This window comes from Lycium ferocissimum, unplaced genomic scaffold (genome assembly GCF_029784015.1).
Source record: "Lycium ferocissimum isolate CSIRO_LF1 unplaced genomic scaffold, AGI_CSIRO_Lferr_CH_V1 ctg7138, whole genome shotgun sequence".
NCBI lineage: Eukaryota > Viridiplantae > Streptophyta > Magnoliopsida > Solanales > Solanaceae > Lycium > Lycium ferocissimum.
In genome coordinates this window covers 1-14,980 of record NW_026726650.1, presented here as the reverse complement: position 1 = coordinate 14,980, position 14,980 = coordinate 1, and the positions used below count along the sequence as shown (strand labels likewise).

Genomic DNA, 14,980 nt, shown 5'->3' with positions numbered 1-14,980 from the left:
GAAAACTACATATATATACATTTTAAGGAGAAATATTTAAGAAATGTGACGATAGTTTTTCTTATTTACAAAAACATAGTCGATATATTACGAAACATGATGAATTTTCATATATTTTTCGTTTTTTTATTTTTTTTCCAGAAAATATTTTTTTTATTAAAAATAATAATAATAATAATAAAAAAAAAATATATATATATATATATATATATTTATTTATTTATTTATTTATTTTGCTCAAAGGCTTAAAAAATTACCTCAATTTTTTGTGTATGAAAGCTGTATGAAATGTGTATATGTGAGCGAAATTTTTAATATAATTTTCATACACAAAATGAGCAAAAACTTTAAGCCTTGAATAGTGTATGAAAGTTGTTACAATGTTGTATTAATTTTCCAGAAACCTAATATGAACTTTATATACGAAAAATGTGAATGAAATTCTAAGTCTTGAGCGAGATATACACATTTCATACCATTCTCATGCATAAAATTTTGAGCGTAATGTTTAAGCCTTGATCGAGATATACACATTTCATACGTTCTTCATACATAAAATTTGAGCGAACTTTTTAAGCCTTGAGCAAGATATACACATTTCGTATACAAAAATTTGAACAATTATTTTAAGTGTTGAATGTTGTATCAAAGTTATATACAATGTTGTTGTAGTTGTATTAATTTTACAGAAATCTAACATGAACTTTATATACGAAAATATGAGCTAAATTTTAAGACTTGAGCGAGATACAAATTTCATACTGTTTTCATACACATAATTTTGAGCGGATTTTTTAAGTCTTGAACGAGATATATACATTTCATACATTTTTTATATACTAAATTTTGAGCGAACTTTTTAAGCCTCGAGCGAGATATACACATTTCATACATAAATTTTTGAGCGAAAAAAATATTTTTTAAAAAAAATAAAAAAATTAAAAAAATAATTTTTTTAAAAAAAAAAAAAAATATATATATATATATTTTTTTTAAAAAAGCATAATTTGTAATGTTAAAAATATAAAATTATCATCAAAATATTTTAAAATATATATATATATATATTTTTGGAGCCTTAAAAAATTTTTTTGCGCGGAGTGTATAGGGTTTGTAATGTTAAAAAAAAAAATCGCAAGACAAGGGTTGAATCGCGTGTAATAAAAATTTTGTAAAAATATATATATATATATAATTTTTAAAAGTTATGCATGTTTTTAATAAATATTCTACTCGTAATGTTATGTTTGTAAATATATTTTGGTCGTAGTTGAAACACCATAAATTTTCGGTTACTCTTTCACGGATTACCTAATAATTGCAAGAATTTAGTTCGAATCGCTTTTTTAGGTTGAGAAGAAGTATATACGTATTCCAATATGTCCGCCAAGCATCAAATGGTCAAATCCTAACATAGTAGGCATGGATCCACTTTATCCATAAACTTTTATCCAGGCGCTTAGAAGGAATTATCAAAGTTATGCGGATCATACTTATGCTAATAAACACAAAGACATAAGTAGGCATAAGTATCTTGGTCACGGCATAACTTTGGTAATTCCTTAAGACGAAATAAATTAAACTCCTTGCGAATTTTTTTTTAAAATTTTGCCAATTTGAAATTTTAAAAGATTTAAATATGAAAAAGAAAATTTAAAGCACCCAAAAAAAAGGGCAATTCGCCTTGCCCAAGCGCAGAGAGATTTGAAGGACAAAATTAAAGACCACCCGCGGCAAAGGCCAATCCTGCAAATTGCCCTGTTATGTGCAATTGTATATGGAATCACATTGTAATATGGACCACGGGTCACGTCTATTGTTTTACTCTCTGGAAGTTATTTGACGCTCGTGGAATAGGAAGAAAGGGAGGCATCATTTTTTTGATTTTGGTAAAACTATATGTACTATAAATTATAAAATATTTACACAACCATGTCACTTACAGTTGCATGTAATTTGTGTTCAATAAGAATGGTATCTTATAAATAATATTAATGTAGTTTCTAAATGCCATAAATTTTAGTTTCTAATAAATAAATTAAACCAGTCCAATTTAGGCCTTAAAAACTGACTCTTTCATGCGAATTGCCCTTCTTTTGGGGTGGTCTTTAAATTTTTGCCCCTCATATTTGAAATTTTTAAATTTTGCCCTTTGGCTAAAACCCATAGGTTCCAGGTTCGAACCCACGCGCAGTCAAAATTTTAAAAAAAATTCGCAAGGCAGAGTTTAAATTTCGCTATGCCCCCAACGGCATACACTTATGAAGGAACTACCAAAGTTATGCCGGACCCGACATACTTATGCCTTATGGGCAGACTTACATAAGTATGTATCCGTATAACTTTGATAATTCTTCACAAGTTTATGCGGTCCCAAGATAAAAGTTTGCCCATTAAGTATGCCCCCACCGCATAACTTTGTGAAGGAATTACCAAAGTTATGCCGGGACCGCCTACTTATGCCTTATGGGCGATTTGATAAGTATGCGGGGTCCCAAGATAATCTCTTTGATAATTCTTTCACAAGTTTATCTTGGTCCGGCATAAAAGTTTGCCCATTAAAAGTATGCCCCCACCCAAGATAACTTTGTGAAGGAATTATCAAAGTTATGAGACCCGACATACTTATGCCAAGTCCGCCCATAAGGTACGTAGTATCTTGGTCCGCATAAAATTTGTAATTCCTTAACAAAAATATCTGGTCCCATACACGCGACCCAAATCTTGTCTTGCGATTTTTTTTTTAAATTTATGCTTGAGCGGGGGTTCAAACTCAGAACCTCATAATTTCGGCGTGAAAGCTCAAAGTTGCAATGCGAAGGGCAAAAATTAAAGACCAAAGAATATGAGGGGCATAATTTAAAGACCACAAATATGAGGGGCAAAATTTAAAGACCACCCCAAAAGAAGGGCACTCCGCGCAAAAAAATGCTTTCATAAATCATAAGTTAAACGAGCCAGTCAAATTGATATGAAAATCATATTATATAGTATTCTAGAACAAACACTCTAGTTTGACTACTGGGATTTAAAGTGGCTTGCATCAACAAAAAATTAAGTATCGAACGAGATGACTTGCTATTTTATATTAGGACGAAAATAATTGCTTAATTGGCTTTTTTGACTAGCTTTTCACACTCATACGCATTGCAATCAGCTGCAAAGCTAAAATTATTTTTTATTGAATACTCGACTTGTTTGTGTGATCTTTATATTTTGAATTTCCTTATTAAAATTCTGACAATTCTGGCTCCATTGCTGACTATGATTTGTCAGTTGGGATTGAGTCACATCGATAGGAGACGCACAAAACCCTGTCTATTATAGAACATATCCAAAAACTTTACTCTTGAGATTGCTAAATGCCATAGATTTCGATATTCCTGTCTGATTGATGCCAAATTGAATGTAAAACATATCTGTAAATTTTATCCCAACTGTTTGTCTAGTGCAAGAGTAACGTATCAGGTACTTCATTTATTTTACTTTTTCAGGCACTCTTTCGTTGAAATGGAACAATATCGATTCATGATAAGATAAGACAGAATGAAGAGGATAACTTTAAAGGCTCTCTCCTTTCTCCTAAGTGAGCACTCATCTAGATATGCTCAATTTATGTTATGCTCTTTTGATTGAGAAGAAGAGTCGATTCCACTGCTTTCTTGTTGTGCATGCAACTTCTTTTTTTACAGCTTGCGCCTTGTCTCGACTAATTTTCACGGGGTACCTACTACTTTCCGCAGGCACAAATACCACTCTATCCACCAAAGCTAGAACAGATGAGAGAAAAACGCCTATTATTTTTCTTTTACCTCCAGTGGATTTGAGCATGAGTGCAAGTTGCAACTTTATGAAAATGCAAAGGTTTATCAGACAAAGTAGGGAACCATCAAGAAAGACTACATCTACTGAGCCACTTGATAACTTGGCTGAACTCAAAATGCTGCTCACTAGATTCCTTTTCAAGATAAATATTTATTCTAGAAAACACGCTTCATAAAAATGAGGAAAATAACTTTCTTAGTGAAAGTAGAAAAAAACAAGTTTCTTAGGCATTCCACACCGATAACTCCTCCCACCCTCCAACAGACCTCCACCGCCCCCACCACCATACTACTTGCCTAGATTACATACAAATGCTTTTCGGACAATGTTCCGTACTTACCAAACACAAGAAAATAAGTAACAAAATCACTTACATACGCAACTACCATCAACTTTTCCAATTGTACCTGCTATCAAGCTGGTTCATTAATCTAGTACACAATTGTGCTTTGTTGATTACAGTGTTCCAGTAAAGCACATAATTGGACTGAACCAATGACAATACTTCTAAATCTGTCGTTCCAACATGTCCAGGAACGCTAAAATTTCCAGTCGGTATACATTTCAATCTGACACTGACATAACACTTCGTGTCGATTCTCGGTAGAGAAAGCACTACAAATTCAAGGCCATTGCTAAAATGCCTTGATATCACATAACAAGCCCCAAAAAAAACATTAAGCGTGAAGACTTGTTCCTACGTTGTTGCTCTATACATCTTCCGGTGAGGTATACATTTACTCTCATTCACCGACAACAAAAAATGGTATTCCCCTGAGGATAAATCAAATTTGACTAGCAGTCAGATCACATTAAAAAAAAAAAAAAAAAAAAAAAAACACGTGCCAGCATATGTGCAGCTTCCCTCGCAATGGTAAAACAGTTGATTTTATTATGCACATGCAAGATTCATTGATTACCAAATCACTCACCAGCCTCCATGTCTTGAGAAATAATCATTATCAAGAGATATAGCAAGTGCAACAGCTACTGCTCTTTCTGATAGGCTTAATGGGCGAGCTACATCCAACTCCTCAATCTATATTGAAAAAAGAAAATGGAATTACTCCAAATCAATTGTTAAACATCCGCCACTGGTCATAATATATACCATCTTGCATTTCTAGCTCGTCTCAAGATGTTCTCAACACACTTTCACATCTAACAACCATAAACTATTCAAGATAAGTTCATAAACAATTTTGAGTCTTCCCACGGCAGTCTCACCATTAACTATTTTTTTGTTAAATTAGTTGAAGGTTATTTTATAGTTACATTCAGACACCATAATTTACCACACTACGGAAGGCCAATATGCTTTCTAGCACCTCGCACAATCTAACCACATCACAAAAATAGGTGAATATTTCCTCAATTTTTTTGGCCCTTTATTTTTATTTGCTTTATGTTTTTCTTTTTGGTTGGGTTAGGGGGTTGGGGAACACTTATGAATACTTGGAAAAAGTAAGTGAAGGTTTAAAATGTTAGTACAGGTGCTTTCCCCACTTATGAGTAATCGGGAAAAATAAGTGAAGGTTTTTAGATTCAGTAGAAGTGTTTTACCCCTGTAATAGGACAAATACTAGAATCTGCATTCCCGAACCGAATCACATACTGGCCAGCATCAGTGAAAATCTGTCACACAAACAAAAAACATCAGTTCTTTATCATTAAAATGATGGAAACTGAGGTATTATTTGAACAGAACCAAAAAACAGTTCATAAAAATGTGTTCCAGTGCACCATGAGCTTACATGTCATTTCAAATCTATAGAAGCCCATTCTTTAAAATATTTTTTCCAGTTATGCATTGAAGCGATGAACTGAAATATGATAATGCAGCAGAAGAGACGCATAATATTTAAATGAGATATAAGAAACAGCTAGAAATGCAGAATTTTGACTGAAAAGTACCTACAGAAGGCAATATAAGCTTTTAGCCTAGAAAAAAAAACAATCAACTTCATGACAAAGAAATGAAGTGTTTTCCCCTTTACAGTAGATCCATTCTCATTCATGTATCCCAAGGTAAATGGGATAAAAAACTCAATCGAAAAAAAAAAAAAAAAAAGAATCACCTCAAAACCAAAACCCCTCCAATCACGATCTATCTGACCCAGCACCTTCCCGTCGATATCCTTCAAAGTAAATGTCCAATTCCAAAAGCCAGGATTTTCAACAACAGCAAACTGCTTATTCCTACAACATGTGATAGACATGTTCTTAGTCATAAAATAAGCTAAAGCGTTAATTGAACATCATTATTTATCTGATACACAATGGATCAAAGTGGACGGATGATAGCAACATTCAAGAGTCAGAAGTGTTTCCGGCAGCTAAACTTGGAGAGATTTAGATGCTATAGCAACAGCAACTCATCATATTTCTGCAGAGAGTATTGAAGGCTTCGGTGTTTATGGCTCGCTTTTACACCAAAGTCTATAAGGTTGCATCAACAGATGAAGCATGTGAGACATCCTTGCCTGAAAGTATTATTTGATCAATCGAGATGATGATATTGTCTGAGATCTTTGATGAAAGGGAGTTCCATCAACTAGTCAATTCCTCCTCCCATGTTACATTATTAAATCAATCAATAGACTAACACTCAGAATTCAATTATAAATTAAACATCCTGGACTTCAAAAAGAGTAATGAAGTAAAATCAGGGAAACTTAGGTTTGTTTATTCAAGAACTTCACTATCCATTTCGCTCCATTTTAACTCCTTTCCAATATTCAATAATTTAGGTTCTCCAACACTAGGAGTTCTCAATATTTTATACTGACACACCAATCTCTAGAAAAGAACTCCTAACATTGGATCTAATGTAAGCTTAGACTTGTCACTTCACAAAAAAATCACTGAAACAACATACAGAATGGATATTACTACTATATATTAATGGTTTGGGGTGTACGAACACCACTTAAAAAATTGTACTATCTACTGCATTAACAACACCAATTAATTTTTCATTACTTCCATATAATCCTCTTTTCCATATCTTGCAGAAAATTTTGACGAATGGATACAAAGGGTTAAATTTGGTTGATTTCGAAGTAAGCACAAAAGGTGGACGGAAATAAACTAACAATTTATTTCAAATTAGCAAAGTGAACAGTGATTTGCAATGGCCTTAGATTAAAAGCATGATATTTATTTGACATAGGTGTCTAATTAATATAAAATGTCCATTACTTAGTAGGGTTTGAAAGTTCTAGATGAAAATGTTAACCGGTAACAGGCAAAGCCCAAAATGTGTTCCCATCTTGTCGACCATCTCTCCATTCTATACAAAATCCAGGTGGTGTGATAAATTTCAGGAACTTGATATTATCATACCACCCACACCCGCTAAACTAAACTTTTCCTTTCACATTATAGATAGTGAGATTAAAATATGTTCAGCTTCACGAACCCAGTTAACTTCAATTTACACGTAGAAAACCTTAATCCCACTTAAATCCGCTCTCAATCCAATAAGCCGTGCAAGTTATTGAACCAATCCACAATCCTTAATAAAATCCATGTCATTGTCTCCCACCTAATCGGATCTTTGAACCATACAACCCCTTGAAACAAGAGATTCATGATGGAGAAAGATAAATATGTGACTGATATATGAATATGTGAAATACGGGAAAAGAAGAATACCCCAAGTACAAATCATAAATTCTCCTCCAGAGATGCCATCTTCTGTGGACAACTCCAACCTCCTGAAACCATTTAAAACAAGACCTTAAAACTATTGGAACATATAAACTAAAAATTGACAATTCATGGGAATGGCTTGCATAAATGCATACTTTTCCATTTATCTCTGCATAAATTGAGCTGTTGATCCACCAAAAGGGCCTCCGAACCTAATTTGACCAGTATAGATAGCAAACTTAGAAATTCTGGGTATCCATATATTCTGAAACTAGAGCTAAACGGATACCTCGATGAACAATACAAAACACTGTTTTGAATTTCTTACCCTAAAGAGCTCATTGCCCAAGCCGTCAGTTACAGAAGCCACAAATGGGCGCCTTGTACGAAGAAACTACAATAAGGAAAAACAACACATTTAGGTGAAGAGATAAGAAAAAATATGATATTTCTGGTGCACTAATAAAAGAAAAAAACAAAAGCATCAGCTTGCTGCCAGTTTATGGTATTAGTTAGCACACAGTTAATGCAAGGTTCTCCGAAGCTCTCTTTCATCTTTTGATGCTTTTTTTTTTTTTTTTTTTTTTTTTTTTTTTTTATATGGATAAGTAATAAGAATTTTTTTTTACAAATGCAACCTGCACTGAGCCAGTGCTTCAAAATATAATTACAGCGCAATTCTCGCACCAGGAAGCTAAAAGATAAATGCAATTATGATTTACGGCTTAGTATGTTTTTATTTTAGCCTTAAAAGTTTCTGTGAGAATATCCAGACAAGATTGAAGAAAATGAACTGGAAAAATATCACATCGTGGCTCATATTGGATGTTGTAGCTAATGATATTCCTTTTTCACGCAATGGAGATTTTAATTTGGTGAAGATACCTTTATCCGTGATTATATATGGGGGAGTGCATTATACTAGCCAACAACATGAGAAAGTACCAACAGTGTAAAGGAACCCTCGTATCATATCTATCCTAATATGTCACCACCATTCAATATCGATCTCATATTCGAAACTCCTATTAGTCCACTCTCTCCATGCAGACTTTCTGTAACTACCCATTTGCAGCCTTCAGCACATACTCCTGTGTTAATCATATTACATAGATTCCTATTTAGACTATTCACTTGTTAAACTTCTCAAAACGATCAATATTTAGTGCATGCTACTCTCTTCTTACCAAGGGATATCTTGAATAGGCTCATATAGCTACAGAGGCATCCAATGCAAATTCAATCAGCCAGACAGAAATTACAGTTATAGCACTGAACCATGCCAATCATCTACAAACAATCACTCGGCCTCTACAATATTTGGCCATTGAGAGGAAATTAAATTGATGACACCAACTCTTTTGTCCTCCAAATTCATGCAGTCATGAGTCACCCTTTTTAAATGTCTATAAACTTCTAACCAATCCAATCCTGCTTAGAAATAATCTCAACCACCAGAGACACGGTTTCAAAAAGTGCATAATTGATTATGGATGCATTGCATGCATATTCATCAACTAGAAATTACAATAAAAGATATTGATTAACCATGTCAATGATGTAAAGCCATGTGAAAACCATGTGCATGAATCATGGGTTGACAAAAACGGATCAGTTACCCGACCCGCCCATATTTAACAAAAAAATGGGTCTCTCTCTAATATGGATATCCATATTATCCATATCCAAAGCTACTTCAAAGATGTTGGCTTCATGTAGCTCTTTAATTTACCATTTTGTCCACAAATCCAATCCCTAGTACATAGTTGCACCTCAACATTTGTGGGAAGAATAGAACTTCGAACCTTTTCAATGACACGACCTCAAAGAAAATCTTTTTGGAAAATATCATGCCCCCCACCACCCACTCCCCAACCAAATGGCAATGTAAAATGAAAAGAGATAGTAGGATTTTAACTTTTTACCCTTATGCTTACGACTTATTAAGAGTTGGGTTTGTAAACTAGCCATTTTTTAAAAGTGACAAAAAAATGGCTATTTTTGTAAATTGACCATTTTTATAGACATAAAAATGGTTATTTTTGCAAAAATTTATTTCTTGGAAAATGACCGAAAATTAAATTAAAAATAAGCAACTTTTTGTCATTTTTCAAAAAATGGTATAAAAAAAGTATTTTTGTGTCACTTTAAAAAAATGGCTACTTTACAAAATTGACCATATTAAATACATTTAAATAATTATAAAAAAAATTATTTTTGTATATACCATTTTTATAGTGACATAAAAATGGTTATTTTTGCAAAAATTTATTTCTTGGAAAATGACCGAAAATGCAAATTTGCAAAAATAAGAAACTTTTTGTCATTTTTCAAAAAATGGCCACTTTACAAAAGTAACCATTTTTGTGTCACTTTAAAAAAATGACTACTTTACAAAATTGACCACTATCTTGGAAATGGCACATTTCAAAAATGGTTATTTTAATACTTTCACAAAGAAGCTATTTTAAAAAATGGCTACTTTTGCAAAGCAGTTAGTTTTTAAAGTAATTACTTTCACAAAATGACTATTCATGAAAATTGATACTTTCAAAAAGTGACTATTTTTAAAAAATCTACTTTCACAAAGTCTATTTTCTAAAAGTTACTACTTTTACAAAGTGACTATTTTCTTAAGTGAATACTTTTGCAAAACGACTATTTTTGAAAAGTACTACTTTTCAACTTATTTTGTCCTACTTTTGTAATGTGATTCACTTTTGCAAAGTCATGAGTCACCACAAAATGTCTAGTTTTGCAAAGTTGAGAAACTTCTGTGGTAGGGAGGTGAGATCCAATCCTGCTTAGACTTCTCAATCTCACTTAAGGGTGGTGGGGGTGGGGGTACTTATTTTCTAGAGAAAATATTTTCCAAAACATTTTGACCAACCAAACATGGGAAAATTGAAAACATTTCCTTCATAGTTTATTATGGATCCATTTTACCCATTAATTTACCCATATTTTATGGATAATAGAATATTGGACCCATAAAAATGATATTGATTAACCCATTTAAAATGATGTAAAGGATAACCATATTTTTAACCCATTTTGCCACCTCTATGCATGATATATATTCATAAAGATTTGTAATTAGCCTCTCCTTTGCATTACTCTACAGTACTGCCTGATCATTAAACTAAGAACAATCATCCACAGCCTCACCAGGAACCCAAATAGTAAAAGCTATTTTTTGAGCAAAAGGTTAAATTTTTTTTTTGAAAATGACAAAAGAGTCAAAAGTATATAGCAAAATGAAGAATCAGAAGTACCTGTCTTGCAAGGAGATTACTTTGTTCACGAATAAAACCTACAGGCTAGAAAGACAATATACAAGTAAGAACAAGTTGATCAATGAGGGGAATTTTGTTAGATCAAATTGTCTATGCAAGCAGTGAACTGCAGCGTTAGAACTAGAAGGCATCAGAGGCTACTTACCGATTGTGGGAAGCAGACATCCATAACTGCATATCTGTTTTCCTATAAATTATACAGAAAATCAATCACAAAGCTCTGTAATCAAAGTATATTTACAGCAAAGCGAAGTAGATCAGAGTAGATCAAAAAGAGTAAACACTTTTAGAGCCATACAAACCCAAAACTTATCTCAACACCACAATTAAACCCTAGAAGAGTCCCTCTGTCCCAATTTTTGAGGCACTATTTGACTGTGCACAGAGTTTAAGAAACAACAGATTGAATTTTGAGACTTATGGTCAAAAACAAGCCTTAGACATTTGTGTGACTGTAAATCATCTCATTAAAGGTAAAATTGAGATTTTAGAGTTAATTTGTTTCTAAATATAGAAAGATGACATTATTTCTGCCTTCAAGCTTTTATGGTTTAAAAAATATAGAAAGATGACTATAAAGGGAAGTGTGTCACATAAATTGAGATAAGAGGGAACATAATTCAATTTTTAGGGTTTACAGCTGAAGTAAATATTTTGCCTCTCTACCTCCTAAGGTAGAGGGAAGATTTGCGTACACACCACCCTCCCTAGACCCTACTTGGGGGATTACACTGGGTATGTTGTTGTTGTTGTTCTTTCTCCCTTCAAGCTTTTTGGTGTACTCAATCGGGTTGATTATTGAGGAGTTCAGACGAACCCAACAAACATAACAGGCCCAGAGCGAGCAGAATAGGTTTAACAGGAAGAGAATTGGGCTTGAAGAAAAGATACTGCTCTAATGGTTGAGTTGAGAGAGAATCCCATAGTGAGTGAATACACAAGATAAAATATACAATTGGGCCAAAAGTAGAGAGTAAATAGTTGCATCAGACTTCTGAATAAAGGAGTTCACTAAACTTGAGCTCTAATTCCATATGAAAGAATGTAAGCAACACCCACAATGAACATAGCTTCCTAGGACGATTTCAATAAGAAACTCTTACACTATCTATAGGACATTGTATATTTCTATCAAGTACATGACTAGAGAACAGCTAGTCCTTGTACAATATGTTTTAAGTGGGAGTTTTGCCAGATCAGTGCCTCCACTTTGATCATGAAAACCAAAAGGAATGTCATCGATTATTCTAAGAGGAAAACGGGTCTTTCTTCAGTATAAGGTTCTTCTCCTTCAATCTGTTTTACTATTAGAGCCAATATATATTAAGCAATGCAGTGCTCAAAAATCTCCCAGTGCCTGATGTCTCCCGTTAACCTTGTTTCCAACCCAAAGATATAGTGTTTTCCTTTAGCTTCCCAACCCAAAGATGCAGTACCGGAGAAGAAATCATCTGCCATCCTCACATTCTGGAAGACAGCACTCTTTCATTTTTCTGTTTGACAGGGACAACTAGTACATCTATATTTAGCACTTTGTTCTTCCTTCTTCAACCAATTATCCAAGATCGGATGTTCAAAAATATGATGCCTGTGTCAGATGGATAATGCTTAAAAGCTAGCTAAATACCAAATGACTTGAAAGTAGAACCCACTTGTCCAAATAATATTGCAAGCATCTACAAGGCTAGAGTCCTTGCCTTTAACATAAAGAAAACATAAAGTTGAAGAACAGACAAAAAGCTTCATGTCACTAGCCCTAACTATTCTTCTTCCCTTCATATGCAGATGCATATCGCACCTCTCCCCCTCACTCCAACTCACAGCTACTTTCATCTCTCCAAACCACACCCTGATTTACACGTGACATGTGAAAACGATGAACAAATTGCATTAAAAGCAATGACCAAGTATTCTTGTGATAAATAAACATGTCCACTGAGTGGGGAAGGACATCCAACAACACTTTCTTCTTGAACTGATCAACAGAAGGAAAACAATCACAACAACAACAACAACAACAATAATAATAATAATAATAATAATTGCACTAGTAATTATAATGTAATAGAATAAATTAGTAAAGACCACAAACTTACTTGCTCAAAACCAAGCATAAGATTAGCCCACTCTATATCTCTTGTTATAAGCAAGTTAGATCTTGCAAGAAGAGGTGCAACCTTGGCCTGAAAGAAGAAAGATGTTGGAAATTCAGTGCTATTTGTAAATTCCAATTATAAACAGATACGAAGGCAGCAGCAACATACATGTACATGTTTAAGCAGGAAAGATAACAAATTACAGTGAAAATTTTCAACCAAAAATAAAGAGCTCATAAACTACAAAAGAGACGTTCCAGGTGTGTCTGTAAGGGACAATATAGAGCGAGTCTGCATCGCACATTCGCACCCTAGCCAAAGCAACTTAAAATGTGCCCAGGGTAGTTGATCAAAGTGTGACTTTGGCTCAGCAAAGCCTCTACTGCTCACTTAACAGCCAGGGATGCCAGTATTTGAGATGAAGAACTTGCGCAATAACCAAACGGACTTTTAAAGATCAGTAATTTAGAACCCTTTGAAAGGAACTGGTGGTTGTATATAATTTTCCAAGTTTGACGCGAAAAAGAAAAACAATTAGAACCCTTTGACCAAGTTAGTAGATACATAGTTTCTTAAGAACGAAAAAACCAGTTTAAAGACAGAATCAACGAGGTGCAAATATGAAGATTTAGAGATTCTGTCCCTCATAAGACAGCAAGGTGACTAGAGCAGTGAGTAGAGCCAAAGATCTCCCATAAAGTAAATGTAAAACCATTGCGGTACACACACTTTGTATAATGCATGAATGGTATGACACATTATTCATTAGAGCCACCAATTAGGAAGTAAACAACCTAGTCAGTTCCTAGAGCAGATACTAAACTGCATACATATTCAAATTAAAGTAAGCAACAAAGACAAGCGATTGGCCATTTTGCAGCTAGGAGACCATCAAAGTAATAACTTGGAAATTCAGTTTCATATCTGGAGGCATATATGTTGAACATAAAACTGGAGTAATTTCTTTTGTTATGAATGCTAGAAGGGTTTTACAATACCTCCTCAAGTGACGTTGGCTCCAAAATACCTGTCACAGATTGGCTTGTGGGTGGTTGCTTGGTAACTGGCTTGACTTCACTGTAAGATGTCTCTTCTGGAATGGAGGAGAACAATTTTCCAAAAGGAGCTTGGAAAGATGTCTGGTCTACAATATTTCTCAATTTTCTTTTTTGTTTTCTTGCAGATCTTTGTTTCCTTTTATCAGCAAGCCAAAGCTGCACAAAAAATTCCCTGCTCAAATCAGGACCATCTCCCCACTTCTGCCCATACTGGCGAGATACAACAAATGCACCTTGTCCTAATCCAGGCAGCTTAGCCCTCCATGGCAGATTTCCTTCAAAGTTAAATGCTTTAGAAAGATTTCCAGTTTGATTAAGCGAAGACGATACGTATCTTCTTTGTGATTGTGACTGGACAGAAGAACTGTTTTTAACAACAAAAACATTATTCTGATGCTCGTTTGTCACGGAACTTTCTGATGATCTGCACTTGTACTGTTTGGCTAAACAACGAAAACTCCTTCTCCAGCTCATCTGGCAATAAGGTAATCTTAATCAAATACATTATCAATCTATATTTAATAGGCATTCTTAAGTAGTAACAAGATAGCAAAAACCAATACTCATAACTCGTAAACTGCATTATTTATTTAGTATGCATTAGCGTAAATGAGTTTCAAGTGTTTGACTAAGCATTGAAACGAGAAAATTTATGCATCAAGCGAAAGCAGGACGAAAAAAAAAAGTCAGACAAGAATTGATGAAAGTAAAGGAGCCATGGCAAAATACGATAAATAAGCATTACGAAGATAAGTAACAATAAATTCAGCAATCTAATACAATAAATCGAAGTACAAGAGACAGCAGAAAGTACACGTCCTCTAAAATGACAAATGTTCTCTCTAAAACAGCTAGAAGCACTTTAAATAACCTTATCATTAAATAAAACGCGCTTTATAACAATATCACAAACATTTCAACCTCGAACTTTCAATTACAAAGAAATTCCATTAGTTCATGAACCATATACAAAAAAATGTTCTCTCTAAAACAGCTACAATCACTTTTTTAATCTATGTATCAGTATTATTTGGTAAATACAAATAGAATA

General features: G+C 33.8%; 1 protein-coding gene across 1 annotated transcript; it reads right to left on the bottom strand.

Annotated features, from left to right (window-relative positions):
* Positions 1 to 4,203: 4,203 nt before the first annotated feature.
* LOC132045583 (altered inheritance rate of mitochondria protein 25) lies at positions 4,204 to 14,435 on the bottom strand. The gene is made up of 11 exons (XM_059436169.1): positions 13,870 to 14,435; positions 12,872 to 12,958; positions 10,921 to 10,962; positions 10,755 to 10,799; positions 7,808 to 7,873; positions 7,635 to 7,691; positions 7,483 to 7,544; positions 5,904 to 6,024; positions 5,389 to 5,460; positions 4,758 to 4,864; positions 4,204 to 4,599 (listed from the first exon to the last, which is right to left on the bottom strand). The coding sequence occupies exons 1-11, from the start codon at positions 14,401 to 14,403 to the stop codon at positions 4,569 to 4,571; spliced, it is 1,224 nt and encodes a 407-aa protein (XP_059292152.1). The 5' UTR covers positions 14,404 to 14,435; the 3' UTR covers positions 4,204 to 4,568.
* Positions 14,436 to 14,980: the final 545 nt, after the last annotated feature.